The sequence below is a fragment of the Felis catus genome, chromosome C2 (genome assembly GCF_018350175.1).
Source record: "Felis catus isolate Fca126 chromosome C2, F.catus_Fca126_mat1.0, whole genome shotgun sequence".
Lineage (NCBI taxonomy): Eukaryota > Metazoa > Chordata > Mammalia > Carnivora > Felidae > Felis > Felis catus.
In genome coordinates, this window is record NC_058376.1 from 80173930 (window position 1) to 80199136 (window position 25207).

Consider the following 25207-nt stretch of genomic DNA (forward strand, 5'->3'; position numbering starts at 1 on the left):
GTGCCGAGAAAGTGGGTTGGAAACACTGGAGCCATCAAACCAGTTCTCAGAATTGGTATTTCACAATCCCCCATGCATGGAAAGGAATGTGTGCAGGAGCAGGCAAAGCAGTTAGGAGGATTTTGCCAGAAGTCCTCTCCAAACTTCTCCTTGTATCTCAGTGACCACCTTTGTGTCAGACGCTGGTTTATGAACCAGTCGCTGGCCTCGGATAAATTAGGCTTTCCCTGGAGCCGGGGGGTGAAGCACATGAGCTTTGTGGATGGATACTTGAAAAAAAAAAAAAAATGATGTCCGTAAGGAAAAAATGGGAAATGGGCACTGGGCAGGCAACCCACAGTACTCATGAACTCAGATCTTTAGATCTGTCTTGGCTCTGCACTCACTCAACTGCTTCATCCTTTACCTGTCTCAGATTTTTGGATTCCAGCATGGATCCAATGACAGTGGCCCCCCAACTCCCCCGCCCCATCTAGAAGTGGAATTTACTCACGCCCGCGCCATCTAGAAGTGGAATTTACTCACCAGGGGAGGAAGCCAGATGAGAGAAGGCACAGGTTTGAGAAAATGGTATGGAGTGTGGAAGACCGCAAAGCACAGAACTGAAGTGGAGAGTTGACAAGTAAGACTCCCGGCTCTCTCGTTACCCGCTGTAGGATCTTGCATACTCAATCTCAGCATGCAAATGAGCCTCGGTTTTCCCATTTATTAAATGAAGACAACAGTACTGGCCTCAGTGTTGTTATGAAGATTCATCGAGATACTAGAAGTAGAATCCTTTGCGCGTGGGACTTGTAATGGATATTTGATAAAAGTGGCCATTTTTATATGATTTCTTAGGAGAAGTTGGGGAAAACGGTGAGGGGGGGGGGTGGTCAGCAGAGATAACAGCTGGTCCTGGAGGCCTTGAGGACAAAATCTGAGTAAAGTTTGATTTGAGGAGACGAGAAATGGGCTGGAACCACTCCTTCCTATTTCTGTTCTGTTTTATAGTGCAATCGCAGAGAAATATCCTTCATCGATGAGACAGCTCAACAGACAAGGTACTAGTGTCAACGTCTTTGTTCCTCCTGCCTCCTCCCCTATAAATCACAAAAACATGCACCTCAACACAGGTGTGTGAACTTGAGCATGTTACGTTCTTTCTCTGGGTCTTCATTGCCAAATGTATAAAATGGCAATCGCTCATAGTCTCTTACATCCCCTTGGCCCTAACATACGAGTAGCAGAACAAAATTAGAATTTGGGTATAACACTTCTAAAATGTTCCCATTTCAGGGGCGCCTGGGTGGCTCAGTCGGTTAAGCCACCGACTTTGGCTCAGGTCACCATCTCGCAGTCCAATCTCGCAGTCCGTGAGTTCGAGCCCCGCGTCGGGCTCTGTGCTGACAGCTCGGAGCCTGGGACCTGTTTCAGATTCTGTGTCTCCCTCTCGCTGACCCTCCCCTGTTCATGCTCTATCTCTGTCTGTCTCAAAAATAAATAAAAACATTAAAAAAATTTTTTTTAAATAAAATGTTCCCATTTCATCCCAAACTTGTGGTCTAAACCTCATGATGGTTCTCAATGTCACTAGCCTTAAGGAACTCTCCTTCTTGGAATTTTTCTCTTCTTATATAGAGGATACAAAGATTGCAAAAATAAGCTTCAGAATCCGGGCGTGGGGGTAGATGATTCATTCCCATTATGTTATCTTTTGAATGTAGTTAACAGCTACCCCAGCACTACCCTCGTTCCTTATCCACCTGAATTCCATTGTAGACAAACAAACAAAAAGATAATGGAAAAGGCAATCTTAGGGAGACACTAGCGAGTCTGATGGACTCTGGTAATGAAGTTATTACAAACTCTGCCGCCCACAAAGATCTGGCAAGAGCCAAAGAATGGATGTTTGTGCAGATGCCTTGTCATAGCTCTGTGTCATTCGCCTGGGGCTACCAAATCTCTTGGCAAATAGTAACTCACTTATCCTCAGAGCCTCCCAGAAGGAAGGGCATTAGTATGCACTCTGAGGAAGAGCCAGGAAATTAGAGTTTTTCTAAAGCCGAAAGGTCAATGCTGGCTTTGCAAACCTACCTGAAGCTTTCTAGGTTTTATATGTAGGTTCTCACTCCCATTTGGGAAAACAATTACAGAACGCTTGAGTTTAAGAACTAGAAGGGTTTTCAACAGATACCTATGCCAACTGAGTACATTCGTACTTAAATCCCCTTAGTTAACATCTTCACTAGGTGTCCTCCAACTTCTCTTGAAAACATCTAATGAAGGTTCCAAAAGAGACTATGCGAGAAAGCAGCCCAGAGATAGTGAAATATGAAGACTGAGTGTGGAAAGGCGGGTCACGGGACGATTAAGGAATCCTCCTGTAGGGAAGACAGGGAATAGTGAGACTGTACCTTGCGTTTGGGGAAGGTGGGAATGAGGACCCATTTTGGCCTTCCTCAAAGACCAGTGTTGGCATGAGCAGAACCTTAAGGGAATAGATGGGCTGGACAGACGAGAAGTAGGAAACGTACCACTTTCCTAAGCGGTGTCCTTTTTGCCATTGACGATTTGGCTCTTGTCTGCCATGGTCTTTCTGGATTGAGTTGCAAGGACAGAAAGATTGGTTTGCCCAAAATGAGACCTCAGTGATTACCCTACATCTCCTGTTGCATCCACACAACTCCTGAAACAGAATTCTACGGGCACCAGTGAGAGTCACAACAAAGTTGACTGCAACGAGAGGCAAGGCCGACCAATCGGGACCGACACTCTTGACCAGAGTGCGGCCTCGAACAGCCGAGGTACAGAGTTTTTATAGCCGACCACATCATCTTATCACCTGGGAACAGAACAAAGAAATAGTTCCCAGATGGGGGTGGAAACAGTTCAGACCTTCTGCCGGTTAAGCTGCAACCAGGTGACCTCCTTGACCCTGCCTCTGGCCCACTTTTTCAAAGTTCTCAACATGCCCTTGCCCCCATCCAATCAAACACCAATCCAGCTGATTTCCCTTGAACTTTCATTCCCTTGATTGATAGGACAAGGCCGTTATCTCTTAACCTACAGTGTCAAAACAAAGCTGTTATTTCCCAAGGCTACAGGTTAGCCCTACACTACCATTTAACCCTTACACTCCTAGCAGGTATTAGTGTGATTTTTGACAAGTTAAAAAAAAAATTATCTGAAACTTGGAAATAGGAAAAGGAGATTATTGGGTACCCTTTCAGTGCCAGGCTTGACTTCCTATTTACTGGATTCGTTTTCTTCCCTATGAGGCAAAGGCTCACTGGGAAAATTTTCTTCCACAGAAATGCAAATAATTTCTTCCCAGTGGAACTAAGAGCCTCAAGGTTTACAGTTTATGATCCTGTTCAACATAAACCAGTTTTTGTACAGCTTGTAACCCCGCAAGCCATTAGATTACCTACACATATCTAGTGTTTCAAATGCTCTTTGGGCCAGTTTTGAAACTTACTGCTTTCCACATTACTTAATGAGCTCAATAAAATCTTTGCAACGTATTCCTTTCAAATCTGTATGCATGAAAGACGTGGCTTTTTATCTTTTTTAAAAATTATGGTTTGGGGCGCCTGGGTGGCGCAGTCAGTTAAGCGTCCGACTTCAGCCAGGTCACGATCTTGCGGTCCGTGAGTTTGAGCCCCGCGTCAGGCTCTGGGCTGATGGCTCAGAGCCTGGAGCCTGTTTCCGATTCTGTGTCTCCCTCTCTCTCTGCCCCTCCCCCGTTCATGCTCTGTCTCTCTCTGTCCCAAAAATAAATAAAAAACGTTGAAAAAAATTAAAATAAATAAATAAATAAATAAATAAATAAATAAATAAATAAATAAAAATAAAAATTATGGTTTAACAGGGAGCTCACTTCTGTCTCCAAAGATCTGGTTTCCTTATTTGTTAAAAGATGCCTTAGGACAGAAGGTCTCTAAGGGCCCAGTCTAAGGTCTCTGAGCCACTAAACCAGCTTGAGCCCTCTTTCCCAGCTTCCCGGGGTCTCCAGGGAAAGGGCCACCTTAACTCGGGAGCACACAAATTCGGCCTGCCAGACAATTTGTCACCCAGGCCCCAGAGAGGTGGTCAAATGACACTAGAGCACTGTTCTGCCTACCTGCAGCAACTCTAAAGGTGGTTCTAGAAGTTCCCAGGAACTGGACTACATTGTTTTGCCGAATTTTTTCCTGTTTTTTTTTTTTCTGCCTCTCCCTGCTCCAACCAGTCCCTGCTTCCCAATATAAACCTTAGAAACTCCCAGTTCCACATCCCCAGCCTTTTAGTTTAATTTGGATGGTAAGGCGTCTTCCCCCGAGTGTTCACCTGTTTGACATCTTAAAGTGGAAGCTGGTACCTTTTGGCTGCCACTCGAGGTAACAGAGGTCAAACAGCGACACCCCCCATTCCCACTGCTGCGAAGGGGCGGGTCAGGATTGCTCTGGAAACCTGTTTCCCGGTCTGACATCTGATGAATCTGTCCTTCCAAACCTCCAGAGGCTTCTGTCCCTCTGCCTTCTTGGCCAGAGGATGTTTAGCCATCATACTCCAGCTGAAAGTGCCCTGACTTCATGGGAGTGAAGATGTGAAGGGGAGATGGGTCAGAGAACATGAAAGCTGGGTCAAGGAGACCACTGGATGCATTTAGTGTTCCTTGAAATCCACAGATTTTGGCCCCGGACTATCCAACACACAGAAAAACTCTTCCATTTCAGGGGATGACTGATTTTGTTAAAAGGAGGGTGTTTTTGTTTTGTTTTGTTTTGTTTTGTTTTGTTTTGTTTTGCTGAGCCTCCTCAGGTCAGATCTGTTTGCCTCAGAATCAGCTCGGTGCTCACAGTGTTCTTAAAATAAATATTTTTGTTTCTGATTCCAGCTTGGCTGCCAGGCCTGACTGATAACACTCATGGCTTGGCGAGGTGTTGCTGAATTTCTCTGCACACGTCCTCCAGGAACATCCCCATGCTTTATTTCAGGATTCCAGTTAATTCCTCAGCTTGGGGATGGAGTCATGCTTTCCTGAAGGCCAGCCACATCCTGGGCCTTCAGGGCTCTTGGACTAAACAGTTTAAGGTGGGGCTGGGGACAGTGGGGAGAGGCGGGGGCTGGGGGACAGATGAAATTTGGGCCTAAGGAAAGGCCAAATCACATAATATTTATTGGATACCTAGTGGTTACACAAGATCCCATAGAAACACAAGCATCAAGTGCTTGGGTATGGTTATCCTGGAAATCTAATTTGAAAACAATGATGTATTATTTAACACCCTGAATGGGTCTTTTTAAAAAGCACCCTTCTTTTATAAGAGAGCTTAGGGATCATCTACTCCAGTTTAAAAAGAAGTTTCTCCAAATACTCTGGGCGAAGGAACATTTGTGTCTCTGAGAAGGAAAACCAACTCCAAATAGATCGCACATCCCTTTACAAAACTCAGGTACAAGTCATCTCCAGGACCACATCCTTAGCAAGAAAAAAAAAAAAAAAGCGAAATGAAAGGCCGGAGTGGCTTAGCCCCCAACCACAAGCAGGGAGAGAGGAAGCGCAGAAGAAGGAGCAGGACAGAAGGGGTGCTCACCTTGCCCCCGCCCCGCCTTCCCCTCTGCCCCAGGCCCCCGCCCGAGGGCGCCCAGCCCCACTCCCGCCCCGTGGCCTTGGCTGCCCGGGCACCCCCTGCGCCGCGGGCCTTTCTCTCCCGAGCCAGACCTAGCACAGCGGGAGGGCGATTTGGTCCCGCGCCGCTTTGGGTGCGGGTCGCCGCCGCGCGGCACGGGCACGAAGCGGGGACAGCGGAGGCGCCCCGCGCGCAGATCTCGGCACCGTCCCGGCCACCTGGCGGTCCCTCCGCGGCTGGCGGGTGGGGGCCGCCCAGCTCAGACCTGCCGCCTGGGGTCCCGATTCTGGGCGGCGGCGCGCCCGAGACCCGCACCGGATCCGCTCGGGGGGGCCGGTCTCCCCCGCCCGCGTCCCCGCCCCCGCCGGAATTTTCTGCAGTCACTTCCAGGAGCTATTCGGTGGGGGTCTGTCCGCAGTGATTTATCGGCGGCAGCCACGCTTACAAACATAATATTAAAGGTCACACCGTAACCGCAGCAATTTGTTCTAAAATGGAGGCCATCAAAATACTATTTTCGGGGAGTATTTTGCCACTGAAATTCCGAATTGGCGGCGCGAGTGAGGTTAAACAGCAGACCACGTTTCACGGGTGTGATCACCGATTTAAAGTTCTCTGCCGCCAGGGCTCTCCCCTGTCCGCACGGGAGCCTCCCACCGCCCGGCCCCCGGCTGACCGAGGGGGCCACGTTAGCCTGGGGCTTGCGCCTCGAAAACCTCCCTCCGGCCGCCTTCCCACAGTGTCTGCCTTGTGGCCAGAGGAGGAGTGGGAGAAAAGAAGAAGAGCCCGGATGCGAGAAAAGCCAAAGGCACAGGCCTATGAGAGTAAGCAGCCAGCAGCTCAGAATGGGGAAACTTGGAGGAGCTTGGACATCTAATCAGATGCCTCAAAAGTGGCGTTTCATGTTAATTTTGGGGACAGCCAAATGTATACACCGCTGCAAGAAAAGCGGAGTGTCCTGTAACGTCTATTACAAAAGTCCGCCCTTCCCCGCCCCCCTGCTTCCATTTTCCTTCCTAGAAACAATGGCCTTTGTCTCTGGTCTTTAAACTCCGCGTCTCTGCTTCTCGATTTTTCAAAACCATGCACGGGTTTCCTACCATCAAGATACAGATTTCGCAGTCGTATATACCCTCAGCCCCTCTGCTTTTAAGTCCTAATTTTTTGTTAAAGTGCCCTTCAGTCGTGATATTTGACATTAGGACTGTTTGAATGCTCTCGTGGCTAAGCCATATGGTCTTATTGCATTTACTTTCTTGTGCAACCGTTTTTGTTCGCCCTGCCATCAATGATCCCCTTGGTCTTCATTTTCTGTTTCTCTGCGTGGATTTTCCGTGTTCTTGTCTACCTCATCTCCATACTCTGTTGGAAGTGTGAACCTGCATACTTCCACACCTGCAGGTGCCTGAGGGAGCCTCTCAGTTTCCTCCATGTTCCCCTTAGAAGCATGCCCTCCTGGAGCCCTCTGTCAGCCAGCGCCAGTGTGGATTTGTCTTTTTAGGCCAGCTGGGAGTCAGTATTCTGGGAGCTGGCTTCTCCAGCTTTCTAGGAGCTCACCCAGTCCCTGTGCCGAGCCCCTACTGACTGGACTCCGGATGTTCACTCTACACTGCGGTGGGAAGAGGAGAGAGGGAAGGAATATCCTCTAGGGGCTTCCTGAAAATGGATCCACGGCAGGAAAGGAGGTAAAAATATGACCCCTTGCGTGACTGAAAATGAGGTTTATTCTGTACCTACATTTGACTACATTTTGGTTGGGTATGAGATACTCTGTTGGAAGTCACTTTTTTCCCTCAGAATTTTGAAGGCTTCGTTCCATTGTCTTCCAGCATACCCTATGCCAGTCCACTTTCTAGTGTCTTGTATTTGAACTTGGATGGAGAGCCAAGGACTACCAGATGTTTGAGGAAATCCTCTAACACAAAAAACAGAGGCCAAAACAAGTTTGAGAAAAAGAAGAAAGAGCCATTACTGAATCAGAAAATGACATCTGCAAATACACAAAAGCATGAATGCCTCTGAGACACATTGAGATGTTGGAAGGCCAATGTAATTACAGCTCTAGGCCCTTTGCATGTTGTCTTTGTTTTTTGTTTTTTGTTTTTTTTTGTCTTGTTTTTCTTTCCAGAACTTTTAGAGTCTTTTTTATATCTGGTGTTAGAAATTTCATAATAATGTGTCTAGATGTGACCCTTGTCCATTCATTGTGTAGGTGGCCCCTCGGGGACCCTCTCAAGCAGGAAGTCCTGTCCTTTTGTTCTAAGAAAGGCTTTTAAAGGTTTTGTTTTGTTTTTTCATTTTCTGTTTTCTCTCTCTGGAGCTCCTATTGTTTGGATATTGGGCCTTCTGTACCAATATACTAGTTGTATCTATTTCCTATTTTTTATGTAGACGATAAACAGGTAGGCAGCCAGTAAGAATATTTCTCAATTTATACAATCAAAAGAAACCACAAATGGATGATCAGGAATATGAGGGAAGCTGAACCAATAAAGTTAAAAAAAAGAAAATTAGAATGCTTATTTAGTAAGATCGGAGCCACTTTTCAGACCCATAACTCATTGGCTTACAGAGAGGCTGGTTCCCAAGGGGAAAGAATGAGGCAAAAGTCCCCGGTCCTTCCTCAAACAGATGTATGGCCATTTATTTGGGTAACTGTATGCTGGGGAAAGAGGAATATCTAGACATATTGAGGGCTTTTAGGTTCAGGATCTGAATTGATATTGATCCCCAGGGATCTGAAACAAATCATGGACCGCTGTTTGAGTAGAAGTATCTGGGGGCCACGTTATAAGCTGAGTCCCGGCTCACGTCAGGCTCATGATGAATACAGTAAATCCATGGGCTCACCCAGTGCATTTGGCCAGTCCCTGAATGGATAATTGGAATGCACGCATGCAGTGGAAGTAGAACCCTTCTTTGGTTCTTTTTCCTCTGGGTAAGAGCTACTGTAATGAGAATAGCTAAAGATTTCTCTTTCAAAAAACCATGATACAGTACCATAAAAGCCAAAACTATCATGTCTCACGGAGAATGGCAGAGATTAGAGCCACCCTTCAGACCTAAAAGACACAGAGGTGGTGCTCTCCAGCCGATTCTCAATTAATTCCCCGGTCTAGCTCCTATAGAAGCCAGTCAAATCCTGGAGGACATTCATACAGAGAGTATAGCAGCTTACATTTATGCTTTTGTCCCAGGACCATGTTTTCTCTCTCATCCTCGGTCATGATACAATCTGCAGAGCCTAAACCATCTGGACTTTCTGCAGAACGTCACATTGGTTTACTCCATCAACGATACCATTTTAATCAGACAAGAGGAGTAAGAAGTGGCAAGTGCATCGGAGACCTCACACTTCACGGGGTAGGGGTCCTACAGAATCCTACAAAGGTTCCCTGCCATATCAGTAAAGGTTTTAGGGGCACAGTAGTTTGGAGCACGGCAGGATAGCGCTTCCAACGGGAAGGTCAAATTATAGCATCTTGACCCTCACACCTCTAAAAGGAAGCACAGGTCCTCACACCTCTAAAAGGAAGCACAATGCAATGCAAGTGGCCCTGCCACGTAGGCCATATGACCCGGCTGACCCTTTGGTACCAGGGTGCCCATCCGCATTAGAGAATTACACACCATTCAGAAACCAACTTCTACAAGCCATTTGGCCTCATAGAGGTAAGACTCCTGATCATGAGATATCAAAATGTAATGGGGCCAGAGATGCCCATTGTGAGCCAGATTCCGAAAGGCTCGTTTAGTCATAAGGTTGAGCAGGCCCAGCACAACACATCAGAATATGGAAGTGACACGGCCCGGGATTGAACAGAAGTCAGGGATGGAGAAAACAAAACAGCTGGGTGACCTGGGAGCCCAGCCCCCAGGTCAGCCTCCACTGGTGCACTCACGCCTCTCCCTCAGCTCACAGCTGATCACATGGTCAGGAAGAGGTTGTTACTTAAGACCTGTCAATAGAGGAAGGTAAAGGCCAGTCTTGGTTCACTAGTAGTTTAGTTCAATTATGTGGTGGTAATTAGGATAAAATCATACTGGCGTCCTTATAAAAAAAAAAGGGGGGGGGACCACTTGGGTGGCTCAGTCGGTTAAGCGTCCGACTTCGGCTCAGGTCATGAAATCACCGTTTGTGGGTTCGAGCCCTGCCTTGGGCTCTGTGCTGACAACTCAGAGCCTGGAGCCTGCTTCGGATTCTGTGTCTCCCTCTCTCTCTCCTCCTCCCTTGCTCTCTCTCTCTCTCTCTCTCAAAAACAAAGATTTTTTTTTTTATTTAGAAAAATAAAGGGGAAAATTGGACACAGAAACGCACATGTGAAGAACACCTCGTGAAAGTAAAAGGCGAGAGCAAGGTGATGCTGCTACAAGCCGAGGAACCCCAAAGATTGCCAGCAATCCACGGGACGCTGGGTGAGAGGCACGGAACGGATTCTTTCCCACAGCCCTAGCAAACTAACGCATCACATATTATCACGTTAGAGAAATGACCAAATGTGGAGCAAAAGAGTTACAGCAGAGGTGATAAGGCCATGCAGTTTCCTGGTTTTCTCAAATACAACACCACCCAGAAGTGGCCAGCCTGAGGTACGGATCAATGATACAGCCCCTTAAAGAGGTGGCTGTAATGCTGCTTGGAGATGCTGCCTTGCAAAGATGAGTCACCGTCCACCGGGGCGGAGTAGTACACGTTCTGAATCAATGACCATTGTGTGTGCGGTCCCAGTGGTGGAGCATATGGATCTGGAAATCAAGAGATGGAAGTAGGAACGACCTTGTTTCCCATCACTCACATTAAATCAGGCGCCATTTTCAGGTGTCCCATCACCACAACCCAAGGCTCTGCAGGTCTGGCCACCCCGGGTGGGGACTGCTCCCACTAGGGACTGCGGCAAGAACTGCATGACCAGCGAAGGCTGGTCGTCTCAAAGACTTTTTTGCCGAGAGAACAGCAGGCAAAAAAGCGTCACTCTCCTGATCATCAGAGGGAAATAGGACGCGGGGAGGGGGGCGCCCAGGAAGAATATATTTGGCACTCAAGTGATCCGCTGGTGCCTCTCTTGGTACTTTCCTCTTTTGGTACTTGGTACTTTTGACAGTGGATGGACAAATGCAGAAACCACAACTGAGAAAGGCCTTGTGAGGAAGGGTCCACACCGCCAAGATGAAGGTCTGGAAAGGCTGAGCAGGTAAGCCACCCGAACGGCAGAGGTGCCCAGGTAAGGGGAATGGAGAATGAGTAGTAAAGGGAGATAGTTGCCATCCCAAGATAGATGCAGTGATGGGGCTTAGTTTGCTCGCTATCTTTCCTCTTATCCTGGAGGATTCAGGGAGCATTTTAGACCAAGCAAGTGGATTGGAGTGGTGCAAAATATTGCCTGTCGTGGAGGCTGTGGTCCCCTGGCCAGAGCCTGGCCTTCAGGACCAGGGTGTTCATTCCTCCAGCTTTCAGGAGCATTGCCTGCATAAGACTTGTAGCTGAGATTCCCCCCCCAAAGACTCACCCCCAGCCAGAGATAACTGCCTCACCTGAGAGTGCTGCAGAGAATCGGTCTAATTCATGTTTCGCGAAGATGATACCCTCTCTTGTCCCTCTGAGGCATAAATAATCATTTTGAAATAGGTTTTGGTTTGTTTTCTTATCTTTAAAGTATCCGTTTTCTCTGACTCCCCACTTTTTTTTTAAATTTGGTTTTCTTCTTCGCCTTCACAGTTGATATTTCCCTTCACACATATCAAATATTGGATAAGCCCTCGGCAATCTGTCCACATGAGGTGTCCGACCCTCTGCAGGGCTCTTGCATCTGGTGGATTTACTCTGGAGCTACTTTGGCTAGTCATTCCGCTAGATGAAACTCATCACCACGGCCCCCCCCCCACCATTTTTCATAGATATGTATTGTTTTTTCTCTTGAGCTGATAGGTTTTCCCAAAGAGGACCCATCCACTCACCTGTGTATTTGAGGGGCGGGTGCGTAGGATATAAGCCTGGCATGGTTCCTAGGTTTGGGAGTGGGTAAGGGACTCCCATAGTCAGTGTATAGACGTTGACTACCTTTCTGATTGCTGGGTGGCACTCTGTCCCATAACATCACCCAAGTCCCTAAGTCCAGAGTCCCTCTAAGTCAATGTCTTCAGAGAATAAACCTGGAGTCAGTTAAGAGTGGTGACTGGGCTGCAGAGGGCTGGAGGAAAGAAACGTGCTGTAAACGCCTTCAGCCAATCCCCCTGTTTCCACGTCCCCAGCAGCTTCCTTCAGCGTGGCTGTGGCCTCCGGTTTTGAACTTTCTGAAATTGTGCCGCATGAATTGCTTTGCGCCTCAGTTTTCCCTCACCTGATTTCTATTCCGGATCTCCCTACTCTGCCAAGTCAGTGACCTATCACTGGTCCCTCGGTTTGCTGGCTTCTACCCATTGTCTTTACCCTTGTGTGCTGATGCCTTCCCCCCCCCCGCCCCGCCCCCTTCCACCGTCACTCAGTAAGATTTCAAGAAAGCTCAGAGGGAAATGCACGTGTTCAATCTACCATGTTTCACTGGAAGACATTAGCCTGTTTTATAGATGGGGACACTGAGGCCCAGGTTTCAGGATTGGCAAGCTCTTCCGTGCTTCCTCATCCAGTGCTGGAAGAAGGGAGAGAACAGGATAGCTCCAGGGGTCACCAGATCAAAGGGAGTCTCTTCTGGACGGGGGCATTGGGATAGATTTAAGCAGGGGAGGAAGAAGAACAAGAGGGGATCGGCCTATAGATATTTCTTTTTTTTTTTTCAACGTTTTTTATTTATTTTGGGGACAGAGAGAGACAGAGCATGAATGGGGGAGGGGCAGAGAGAGAGGGAGACACAGAATCAGAAACAGGCTCCAGGCTCCGAGCCATCAGCCCAGAGCCTGATGCGGGGCTCGAACTCACGGACCGCGAGATCGTGACCTGGCTGAAGTCGGACGCTTGGACGCTTAACCGACTGCGCCACCCAGGCGCCCCGGCCTATAGATATTTCTAATCTACAAAATGCTCTTTTTATTGTTGTTTCAACGGAAGCATACCTAAAACATAATTGCCTGATCCTTGGAGTGATCTTGATAGCTGTATTACTTTCCTATTACAGCTATAACAAATGACCACAAATGTAGTGACTTAAAGCAACGCAAATTTATTATCATAGACTTCTGGAGGTCCAAAGTCTAAAATCAGTCTCACCGGGCTGAAGTCGTGCGTCTGCAGAGCTGGTTCCCTCTGGAAGCTCTGGGGGAACATCTGTTCCTTTGTCTTTATGAGCTTCTAGAGCTGCCTGCGTTCCTTGGCTCATGGCTACTTCCTCCATCTTCAAAGCCCATCACTGCAAGCTCTCCTGCCATCGTTAAATCTCCTTTTTTCTCACTTTGACATTCTTGCCTCCCTTCTGTAAGGACCACTGTGATTACGTTGGGCCCATGCAGATAATGCAGGATAAGCGCCTCATCTCAAGATCTTTAAAAAAAATTTTTTTTAATGTTTATTGATGTTTCAGAGAGACAGAGACAGAATGCGAGGGGGTTAGGGGCAGAGAGAGAGGGAGACACAGAATCCGAAGCGGACTCCAGGCTCCGAGCTGTCAGCACAGAGCCCGACTTGGGGCTGGAACTCACGAGCTGTGAGATCATGACCTGAGCCGAAGTCGGACGCTCAACCGGTTGAGCCACCCAGGCGCCCCTCAAGATCTTTAAAGTAATCACACCTGCAAAGTCCTTTTTGCCTGTGGCATATGCACACGTTCTGGGAACTAGGACACGGATAAGTTCGGGGGGTCATTATTCTACCTACCACAATAACTTTCTGATAACACTCATGACCCTCAGTTCTTGTCAAGATGTGGCGTCTATCGATATCTATAGATACCGATAAATGAATGAGTGGATGAATGAATGAAGAGCTTTTAGTGAGCCATCAAATATTTATTATTGGGTCCGTTATCTGCTAGGTTATGTTTTAGACTATCTGCTAAGGAGATCTAGGAAACTAGTGTTTATTCTTACAAACTTGACCCTGCACGGTCTGAAAGCATGTTCTGTGTCGTACTAAAATGGCAACCAGTTCATTGATTACCGTGGAACTGAGACAAAAGAAGACAAGCTTATCGCCATCTTCCTTCTTCTAACCATTTGGCTATGAAAACGACAATGATACAAATACCGCAGAGAAAGTAGAACAGGTTCAATCTCTCCTCATCAACGAAGTAATCTTGTTGCACTAACGGAGCGTATATGGGATAGCTGTTTGGAACATTTCTGGGTGAACTTCTCCAGGCAGCTTGAGTTCCACTGGAGGCCGAAAACCCGTGTGTAGCCACGGAGTCTGTCCACGTGAGCTGTAGGTTTGACCTAGAGGGGACTATTCTCCCTGTAGTCTGAGTGTCTGACCCTGATGTAGCCTTTGGGATTGCCCTCAACGTGGTCTTTGGGTCTGTCCCCCGTGTGGCCTGCACACCTGCCCCTTGTGTGGCTTGTGAGCATGCTTGCTGTGTGGACTGTTGTCCTACCCTCCTGACAACCTCAGAGTATGTCCTGCAGGGGGCCTGTGCAGCCTGCCTGTCGGTCCTTGGGATGGGCTGCCTGCTGGTCTCCCCTTTGGGCTCAGCAGTGGTGTGGCTGGGCCCTGATGCCTTATAGACATAATAATACCCATTCCATTGGCTTTGGCTGAACACATCACCAGTGGGAGATGAGGAACCAGTAGGAGAGAATGGGGATACTGATGGCTCCGTCGTGTTGTTTTGCAATCTCAGTAAGCAGAAGCCCAGAGAGCAACCTTCACAATTGTTCGTGTCATGGGACCCATCCAAAGGGACCTCCCGAATGATCGGTAGCTCTGAAACCTTCTTAAAGTCATAGAATTTCTTCAGAATACGCAGCACCACGTTTTTCAGAATCCTCATGGCACTCTCTGGGGAGAACTCAGGGTTCTCAAATCGAGACCAGGAACACTTCTTGCACCTCTGAGCAAAGAGGCGCATAATCACCTGACCCTGGGATTTGTGGGACTCCAGGTGCATGTGACATAGGATATGCACTTGAGCAGAAGCCCAACTCCGCTGGCATGAGGAACACTGGAACCTGCAGATAAAAGGAACAAGGCCGTGTGCCTTCAGGTGAATGCTGACCCGAAGCAGGTTGGCCTGCCTGGCCTCAGTCTCTGAGATCTCTTCCAGTCTGAAAAAGTCCATATGATATTGACACATTGCCAAATAAGAATGAGAGGGGTGGGCGCCAGGGTGGCTTAGCCAGTTAAGTGTCCAACTCTTGATTTTGGCTCAGGTCATGATCTCACAGTTCGTGGGTTCAAGCCCCCGTCAGGCTCCGCACTAACAACTCAGGGTCTGCTTGGGGTTCTCTCTCTCTCTCTCTCTCTCTCTCTCTCTCTCTCTCAGAATGAATGAATAAACATTAAAAAAAAAAAAGGATGAAAGGGATTGTGTTTTTAACAAAGCTTTTCCCTGTGAGCCACCATAGCTTCTATCCTATGTGGCCCCACGTTTGCCTCTTTGCTAGTAAAATATCTCTGGGTGTCTCATGGGGAGGGGTCCTTCTGCCCCCTGCCAGTGAGATTTAAAAAATTTTTTGTAATATTTATTCACTTTTTGAGAGAGAAACAGAGTGCAAGTGCGGGAGGGGCAGAGAGAGAGGGAGACACAGAATCCGAAGCAGGCTCCAGGCTCCAGAGCCTGACGAGGGGCTCAAACTCACAAACCGTGAGATCATGACCTAACCCAAAGTTGGATGCTTAACTGAGCCACCCGGGGAACCCTAGCATCCCATTTGTGGTTTCCACTCAGGTTAAGGGAGGAAGCCTAGTAAAAGAAGAAACTTCCTGCGTTAAACAAAATGGAGGCATTTACATACTAAAGAACACTGTGCAAAGGGAGAACCTGGTGACCCTTGTTCCTTTAACATGCTCTGGAAGGAACCCACGGATGCTGCTGAGGCTAAGCTGGCGTCTTGGTCCAAGAATGCCCACTGAAAGGCAAACTCTCACTCACCTGCCGAATCCTTTCAGCTCGTATTGCTTCCACCCTTCTGCAAGGCAGTTTGGATCGAGATTCTTATCCAACTTCAGGGTCCATCTGGCCCGGGGTTTCTCCTGCTGCATCAGTTCTTGAAATATCTGCTCCCATGCCCCAACATCTAAAACCGTTTTCTTCTCCTGAGGCTGGGGAGCCATGCCTGGTGAGTAACTCAGTTTTATTTGGCAACTTGCAAGAGGGGAAAGAGAAAAAAAAAAACATCAGTTTCAGTTTCTCTGTCAGGAACACACGTCAGCTATTTTCTTAGGTTTCGTTTTAGACTGAGTACACAGAACAGGTCTTTGTTCAGAAGACAGAGGGCAGCAGAGTTTTGCTAGTTTGTGAACAGAACTCTCTAAGAGATATCTGAATACAGAGCTCTGTTCTAGATTCGGGGGGCATTTGTAAGTTACCTAAGTATTTTAGTTTTCCCTTATTTTTACACGAGGCCAAGCACTTTGCTCGGCTCTGGGATAAATACCACTGACTAAGAAAGCAGCTTCTACCCCCGCAGATGCTCACATTCTCACGCAGACATGGGAAGGTAGTGTGGGAGCGTGTGGTCAATGTTGGTCTCATGCACCCAGTAACTCTGGAGTTCAAACTCAAACGGGAGAGATAAGACAAGCAGGACCTCATGCCCTTGGAAGCCCCACTAGGGTTACTGTGTCCCAAATGGGATCAGTCTAAGCCTTCTCTGGCTTTCTAGATTTTAACATGTTCCCCTTCTTCCCTCCCAGCCTAGGGGCACCTGGGTGACTCAGTCAGTTAGGGAACCAACTCTTGATGTCAGCTCAGGTGATGATAGCACAGTTCATGGGCTCGAGCACCCTGTCAGCCTCTGTGCTGACAGCACGGAGTTTCCTTGGGATTCTCGGTCTTCCTCTCTCCCTTTGCCCCTCCCCCTTGCTCTCACCCTCACTCCCTCTCTCAAAATAAATAAATAAACTTAAAAAAAAAAATCCTGGAAAGCCCTTAAGCATCAACTTTTTCTCTTTATGGCGGTCATCCACTTGATAATTTATTTCTGTAGTTACTCGAGCTTGGGGGTAGAAGGGGCCGGAAGGATTTGGTTTGATCAAAGGAGAGAAACAAGAAACTAGAAATGTAGTCCCTGATGTAACAATAATTTTACTTCAATTTTAGGCATCTCTTCGACTCCCAGAAACTCTATAGGTATATGCAGAACAGATAACAGAAAATTTTGAAGGAATAATCTGGGGAATAATGAGGCTGGATGACCCCTAAGCTAAGTCCATATCTCCTGCTTTGGGGATTCAGAATAAGGAGAAATGAGTACTAGAACTGGGGTGCCTGCTTGTGGGTGACACCAGCCATATCGTTACCTCCTGGACCCCAGGATCACTTGTTGAATGAGTGGCAGAGTGGAAGACTTACTGAGGCCACACTGAATCCCAGGAAAGTGTGGGCTTGTCTAAAGGAGGGGTTGAGGGGCACCTGGGTGGCTCAGTCAGTTGAGTATCCGACTCTTGATTTTGGCTCAGGTCATGATCTCAGGGTCGTGGGTTTGAGCCCCACATCAGTCTCTGCACTGAGCATGGAGATTGCTTGGGATTCTCTCTCTCTCTAATAAAATAAAATTTTTAAAAAATTAAAAAAAAAAGAAGGAAGGAATGGTTTTCTAATGGTAGAAGAGTAGGCAGAAGGCAGAGGACAGAAGGCATTTGGGGAAATCCAAATGGGGGTCTTCAATCTGCTCTTCTGAGGGTTACCCTCTCTGGGCTGGGACTCCCGGACATATCCTAGGAAGGACTGTTGGTCCAGTGAGGACTGCTTCTCAGCCAAAGATCAGCCTAGAGGGGAGGAAAGGTGTTGAAATCATATTATCATAGAAGAACGTAAGGGAAGGGGTTGGTTCTCCACACCACTGCCCCTGTGCTGCATGATTATGGCTGTTCACCACTACGTAGAACAGGGAAGGCAGAATTAGACGGTTGTCTTTAAAAGAACAAATAACACATCTATTATGTACCGTCATCTCCTCGTCCTCATTCTCAGGCTATCAGGAAAGACAGATATACACTTTCACCGTCCCTGTGTCACTTTTCTCCACTTGTCCCTTCAACTCAGAGCACAGACCAGAGCCAGCCCACCCGGGTTTGGGTACTCGTTCCGCCACTCTCTCCCTTGGAGGCCCGGGGAAGCGCCTTCACTTCCCTGTACCTTGGTTTCTGCATCTAAAAGATGGGGATAATAATACCACCTACCTCACAGGGCTGTGCTGAGGATTGAATGAGTTGAAAAATAGTTACCAGCGCTTAGCAAGCAGACAGAAGCATTTGCTATTTGTTGTTGTTGCTGTGTTATAGGTTTCCTTGTTAAGTTACCATAAAGCCTTTCTTAAATATGTTGAGGATAAAAACAAAGCTAAATTACATAGAATATATATATTATTATATATATGTATAATATGACATGTATATGTATATGTGTGTGTATATATACATATATATACATATACATATATACGTATATATATACGTATACATATATATACGTGTATATATATGTGTGTATATATATATATTAAATAGTATACAGGATGAAAAAAACTACAAATAAATGAGCACATAAGGACTCAGAGAGCTCAACAGCCCTTAAGAATTCAGACTGGGCAAGAAAGACACTAAATAAATAAATAAACGAATAAATAAATAAATATCCTAGAAAGAATCAGAAGAACTATGTAAAGCCAAAACAACTCAAAACCTCACAAGTTTTCGGGGCGCCTGGGTGGCTCAGTCAGTCGGGCATCCGACTTCGGCTCCGGTCATGATCTCACGGTCCGCGAGTTCGAGCCCCGCGTCGGGCTCTGTGCTGACAGCTCGGAGCCTGGAGCCTGCTTCGGATTCTGTGCCTCCCTCTCTCTCTCTGCCCCTGACCCACTCGCATTCTCTCTGTCTCTCTCGAAAATAAATAAACATTAAAAAAAATTTAAAAAAAAAAAACAACTCACAAGTTTTCAAAGGGGGAGCTTACTTCACAATTTCTGTGAAAATGTATTTGGCTTCAGGCCTCACACGGTCCATCCAGGATGCTGGGGTATCCCCCCATAGGCACCCATTTGGATGTTAGGAGTAGAAAAGATCTTCCGTGAGCTTGAAGAAAGCTGAGCCCCAGAGAGGAAGGTGACCAACCTCAGGCCACCCAGAAGCCCCTGCGAGTAGAACCCACGAGTCCTATTCTTTTTTTTTTTTCTTAATTAATTTATGTATCTTGAGAGAGAGAGAGAGAGAAAGAGAGGGAGAGACAGCACACCCGCTAGCAGGGGAGGGGCAGAGAGACAGGGAGAGAGAGAATCGCAAGCAAGTCTCCAGGCGGTCAGCGCAGAGCCCAATGTGGGGCTCGAGCCCACAATCTGTGAGATCGTGACTTGAGCGGAAATCAAGAGCCCTTTGCTTAACTGAGCTGCCCAGGCGCCCCCTACCCCCACATTCCCATTCTTGACAGCACTTCCTCTTTTGCACTACAGGCAGCCTTAAAACCAGAGTCAGAACTAGTCAGGCCCTATTCCAAGGCTGTGGTGAAGGTAAAGATATGTTAAAGCAGGGTCTTTAAACCCTTCCACCCACACGGCACACCAGTGCCGGAAAACCAGCAGGCTAACGCCACACGGTTCACTGGCTTTTCTCCTGTCCCTGACTCACTTTACCCACTTGTTCCAGCCCGCGGGGATCGCCTCTCGCATTAACCACCTACACCACGCTCTGATCTCGGGTGCGCTTCCTGAACCCCAACCGAGACAAAGAGCGCAAGTAACTTTTCTTCACTTCCCTCCTTTGTGTACAAAGGCATTTTGTGCTCTGGCGCATAAGGAGCTGAGAAGACATCGCTGCCATCCTCACAAGAAAAAAGCTCAACAAACTGAAAACGAACCACTCTTCTAAGATTCACTAGAGAATTGGGGACGCGGGGCAAACTGCTACCCAGACAACTGGAGAGACAAACAGGGAGACACAGAGGATCACAGCTTACCAGAGCCAAAAGCCCGGGAGCAGAAGCCACCACAGCTGGAACCAGTACTGGCCAGAACACTCGAAACTGCCATCGGCCAATTGCTGGGGGCTCAACGAAAACTAGCTTAAGAATTGAAAATCCAGGAGGGCCCAGTCTTAGAAGAGATTCCCATCCTTTCGTGAATTCTATCTCCAAGAACCCCATGAGGTCTCTTCACTATGAAGACGGACAAAATTCTTCTTGTGCTTTCAACAGGGGAAGGAGGAAAATAACCATTTTTTAAAGATACCCAGGGAGACGCCAGGGTGGCTCAGTCGGTTAAGCGTCCGACTTCGGCTCAGGTCATGATCTCTCCGTTCCGGAGTTCGAGCCCCGTGTCAGGCTCTGCGCTGACAGCTCAGAGCCTGGAGCCTGGATTCTGTGTCCCCTCTCTCTCTGTCTCTGATCCTCCTCTGCTCTCTCTCTCTCTCAAAAATTAAACATTTAAAAAAATTAAAAAACCTAAAGATACCCAGACCTCTCTGTTCCTAACAAGGTCTTCTGTCAAGGAAAGCTATGTCACCAAAATCACACTTGGATTTTATAAAAGCCTAACTGACCCGAGGGGTGGGAAATACCCAAAGCCAATGGCAGCTGGCCTCCACCATACACATGGGAACGACCCCAGCGCTTCCCACGTGTGACCTCCTTTCTGCCTGCTGTAAGGACAAACCTACCAATCTTGCAATGATGAGAGAAGAGAGCCAGGCATAAGCTCCACAGGGCAGAACTACTCCTGGGCTGTTCTCTGGGAGAGGAGCCAGGTCCCACACAGGGCGAACTCATTCTCCTCTCAGCTCATCATATCTGGGGGAGAAAAAAAGAATTCAGTCAGCCATCAAGATTTCCAAACATGTGCTAGAATCATTAAACCATCAAACCACGGAAGAGGTTTTAAAGGCTCTCTAGGTCCCATCCTTTACTGGTTCACTTTGTAATGGTTAACATTTTGAATTAGAAGTGCAAATTCAGATACAATTCTTGGGGGAAGAATTGTCAGTGGGAGAAAAGCTTGGGCTCCAAATAAGAAGACGAGGGTATACATTCCCCCTCTAACATTTACCGAGTTACTTAAGCTCTTTGAACCTCAATGTCTTCATCTATGAAATGGGAATACCCATCCCGCTATATTAAATGATGTATGCACTAATATGCTATAAATATGAATCAAAACTACAAAATACTAGGGGCGCCTGGGTGGCTCAGTCAGTCGGGCATCTGACTTTGGCTCAGGTCATGATCTCGCAGTTTGTGAGTTCCGGCCCCACATCCGGCTCTGTGCTGACAGCTCGGAGCCTGGAGCCTGCTTCCGATTCTGTGTCTCATTCTCTCTCTGCCCCCCATCCCGTGAGATAAATGTGTGGGTTTTTTTAGGTTTTTTTTAATGTTTTATTTATTTTTGAGACAGAGCATGAGCAGGGGAGGGGCAGAGAGAGAGAGGGAGACACAGAACCCAAAGCAGGCTCCAGGCTCCGAGCTGTCAGCCCAGAGCCTGACTCGGGGCCCAAACTCACAAACTGTGAGATCATGACCTGAGCCGAAGTCAGACGCTTAACCGCCTGAGCCATCCAGGTGCCCAAGATAAATAAATGTTTAAAAAATTAAAAAAAAAAACTACAAAATACCAGGTAGCATCACTTCAAAAAAGAAGACTATACAGCAGCTTGAAATAGTTGTGCTTGGATGGGCCAGAGCATTTGAACTCAATAATTCAACAGTAAGGAAGAGACAAGGACCCACTTATGGAAAGAAGAGACACAGTTAGACTGAGAACTTAGAAAGTGTCTGTGTCTGTGTCTGTATGTAGAAAAGTAAAAGATAAGATGAATAACCAAATTGTAGAGCATTTCATCTGCTAGAATGTACCTTTATCCCCACATCTATGTTGTCCCTTTAGTAACGTGATGGCTTAGGACTCTTAAACAAGAAATGCTCCAGAACGGACACATCTAATGGAGCTTTATAAAATACAAGGGTCCAGGCGCACCTCTGAAAATTCTGCAGGTTGAGGGGTGGAGAGGGCATGTAGTTTTTAAAAGCTCCAAGAATGATATTGGCATACACTCTTGCCTAAGAGTCACTAATACGTTAAAAATCTGAGGCTCGGGCAGTCCGAACCACTCGCCAAGATCTAACATTCTGAGTGGCAGCGACAGGAGGCTCAGCCAGGTGCTTTGAGTCCCACTTGTGCACTTTCTTGCACTGTGTGATTCGGGAAGGCAAGGTCAGCCTTGATTAGTCCAGTCGTTGACTTGCCAAGGCTGAGTGGCCCTGGCATCAGAAAGCAGCTTGCTTTCTGATGGATGGAGTCCAAGAGAAGGCCACAGTCGTTCTGTACGAATTTAATCAACAATGGTATACACTGAAATCCAGGGAAGAGGGCTATGAGCAATGGAGGCAGATCAGCCTTGGCCATCGCGATGCAAAGCTGCAGACATGCTGCACGGCCTGCAGCTGTGATTGGTCACTCCGATCAGCAGGAACTTGGCTTTTTACCTCTGCGGCCTCAGGCTGGCCATGACAGTGCAGCCCAGGCCTTGGGGAGATCCTGGTATCAGTGAGAATTCTGAAGCGGTGCTGAGAGCAGCCAAGAGGCCAGGCCGGCAGCAGGAGGCAAGCGGGCTCAAAGCCACAGGTCCCCCAGGGGTGGTCTGGGGAGTATGTTAAAGGATCCCTGATCCCGATCACTAGGTAGATGCTTGGCAATATTTTCCCCCCAAGGAGAGTTTAGGAGATGGGTGTTGGAGCCATCTCAGAATCTGACCTAAAGTCTTCCACGAAGTTATTGATTTCTCCCAGTTCACTCCCCGGATCAATTTCACAGCCTGGTTCCCATACCTCCCTGTGGGGCGCTTTTCATTCTTGGCCACAAGATGGAGGGTTAGGCTTTCCACTGTTGTTGGAGGAAAAGAGGTCAATTCTCTCTCTCTCCCTGACAACCCTTCAGAGATTTTTTTTCTTTTCCATTTCAGTTTTCAAAATCCAGACTCATTATCACCTTGTTTCGGTGAGGAGGGGCTCAGCTGGCCCTGGGAGCACCTTTAATTATTGAGCATCAGTAGCAAGTGTCAGATCCGCAGAGAGCTCGGTGAGTAGGGAGAGCGACTGCTTCTGAACAAACCGCACGGTGCACAAGACCTGCTCTGAAGGCAGGCGGGCTGGGAGATTGCAGGTGACGGATGTGGCTGCGGGCATCGGCACTGCCGCACTGTTTTCTCCCCTGGCTCTTCCCTGCCAGCCCCACGATTTATAATGCTCTGTCGTGTCCACTTTCGGCCACAGCCTGGTGAATGTCATAAGGCTGCAAACACTGCGAGGCTTTACTTTCTGTGTGTTTTCTCCCACTTTGCATTTGTTACAATCCATGTCTCCCAATAACCGATTAACTTTCGGATCCACTTTTTGTTCTCGTTAAGCTCCCGGGGCGCGGGAAATGAGTATTCAGAGCACGCCCGTGTGGCACTGAGCTGAAAAATTATTCTGGCACAGATATTTAGGGAGAAGAAAACGAGCTACTATCCCCAGGGAAATTGATAAACAAAATGGATCGGATTCGGGGGAGAGGACCCGGATTTGAATCCACGGCCGATTGCCATGGTCTGCTCAGGCACCATTACCGGGCATCTCCCTGCCTCAGCTTCCTTTCCGCATAATAAAGCATTAGTTCGGACAGTCTCGGGCTCAGCCTTTTCAGTCCTAGCGCTGGCATTCTGTGGGAGGGTTGAGGTTATGGATCTACATTAGGGGGTGCAAAAGGGTCTTTCCGTATCCCAGATTCTTGTGATCCACAGCCTCAGGCTGTCCCAAGGCGGTAGTAGGGTAGTGAACTTTAGAGCAGTTCTCTGAAGGTGGAAAGCCTACCTCCTGGTAGAGCTTACTTTTCCCTCAAAGAGAACTGGGGAGTAGGTAAAGCTGAGGAGGAGATCTAGACGTGCAGGAGGACAGTGTGTAGAGGTCGGTGCCTAAGACAAGGGAGGGGTGGTGAAGGAAACAGGACCTTGAGGAAGGGAAGATCCACTAGACGGAGGGCTAGCTAGAATTACCAAAGATCTTAGGTGTGTGCAGAAGCATGCAAGCTTGTCCCTGGGAACGCCAAGGGCTGACCTGACGGGGAAGCTACAAGAAGAGCTTTCATACAACGTAAGGGACAACTGAACAAGACTGTCATTCCAAGCGGCACAGAGACGGAGTGGCTCATCCTACCCACCAGCCCCTCTCTCTAGCAGCATCGCAGGAATTTTGAGTAACACACAGAGGGCCGGATTAAGAATTAAAGACGGGGACTGACATTCAAACTCTTCCAGGAATGGACAGGGCATCCCCATAGAGAGGATATTGAACAGTTCACCACCAAAGGTCGGCTGGAGGAGAGGACTCCAGGGCGTCTCCCTGGATTTATTAAAATCTCTGAGTGCATCTCCCTCTCCCCTGGTATTGAAAATAAAGTGCAGGAGAAACTGGCATGGCCCTGCTTGGCTTGGTGCAAGTCCAAGGGTCAGTGTAAGTGGGCTAAGCGGGTGCTTGTTTGCAAAAAGATTATGATAAAGTCTAGGCTACCACGCTTTCCGTAGCTCTGACCCTCAAGTCAGTGAGCACACAATGGTCCGCGTTCATTTGTAGCCTTCAGAAATGTTGCCACTTTTCTCTGCATGATTTCCTTAAGTGCCGGCTGCTAGATAGATTTGATGCGTAACAAGTCCGAGTGGGTCTAGATTTACAGATAAAATGCAGGGGAGAACTGAAAACAAGACATTACTTAGGATCTGCTCTTGCCTTGAGAGGTATGTTCTACTTCTAGTCTCCCGAGACAAGGCAGCTTTGATGACGAAAATCTATCTTGTATTCCTGGCTCTAGTCATTTTCAGGGACTTTCATCTCCACTCAGTTAAGCCACACCATCCCGCGGCCTCATACTTGACCTTGTCATGTCCCAGATTATCCAGTGTCCAGCTGCAACCAGCTCTCTCCTTCGGCTACTCCCACCAAAGCTATTGCTAGACCTTGCCAGCCCCTGCCCTCCCTACCCTCTCCGTCCGTCAGCGCCCTGCCACCTTCACCTCCTTCCGTCTCCAGATTAGATAAGGTGGTCTGACACTGAGACTTGTCCCATCTGACTGCTAAAAATCCCAACCACGGGTGAACCTGCTTCCTGCTTTGGTCAAGTATGTAAGTAGCCTGCCGGATGCTGTTGGGAAAACACACGCCTGTGGATGCCATTGCATATTTTACGTTTCCAGTCTCAGTAGAGCCCTCTACCTTTTCCAGAAAATTCTCGGCTTCCTTCTCTTCCACTCTACTGCAGCTATTTCGAACTGTGTACACTCTCCCCCAAATCCCAACCTGCCGTTTTCCCAGCTCACGCTGAGGAGATGGCTTTACCCCGCTCACCAGGAAAGCTGAAAGCTTCAGATAAGGACCTCTTCAATGTCCTGCTACCAGACCTACAAACTCCTTTGTGCCCATCCCTCTGTCCTTCCTTCCTGCTTTTTAATGTGGTGTCCTTCAACCTAAGTCGAGCAATGACTCCCATCCTTCCCGAAAATCTTGACGTTT

General features: G+C 47.8%; 1 protein-coding gene across 1 annotated transcript; it reads right to left on the reverse strand.

The window, feature by feature from the left end:
- Positions 1–13511: 13511 nt before the first annotated feature.
- RTP4 (receptor transporter protein 4) lies at positions 13512–15910 on the reverse strand. The gene is made up of 2 exons (XM_011286030.4): positions 15614–15910; positions 13512–14690 (listed from the first exon to the last, which is right to left on the reverse strand). The coding sequence occupies exons 1-2, from the start codon at positions 15793–15795 to the stop codon at positions 13712–13714; spliced, it is 1161 nt and encodes a 386-aa protein (XP_011284332.2). The 5' UTR covers positions 15796–15910; the 3' UTR covers positions 13512–13711.
- Between the last annotated feature and the right edge of the window lie 9297 nt (positions 15911–25207).

What these genes read in the sequence shown, in the direction of transcription:
- RTP4 (XM_011286030.4), bottom strand. Translation starts at nt 15,795, where the DNA reads ATGGCTCCCCAGCCTCAGGAGAAGAAAACGGTTTTAGATGTTGGGGCA. An exon ending in GAGCTGAAAGGATTCGGCAG is followed by an intron (nt 14,691 to 15,613) that starts GTGAGTGAGAGT and finishes TTTTATCTGCAG; the next exon opens with GTTCCAGTGTTCCTCATGCC.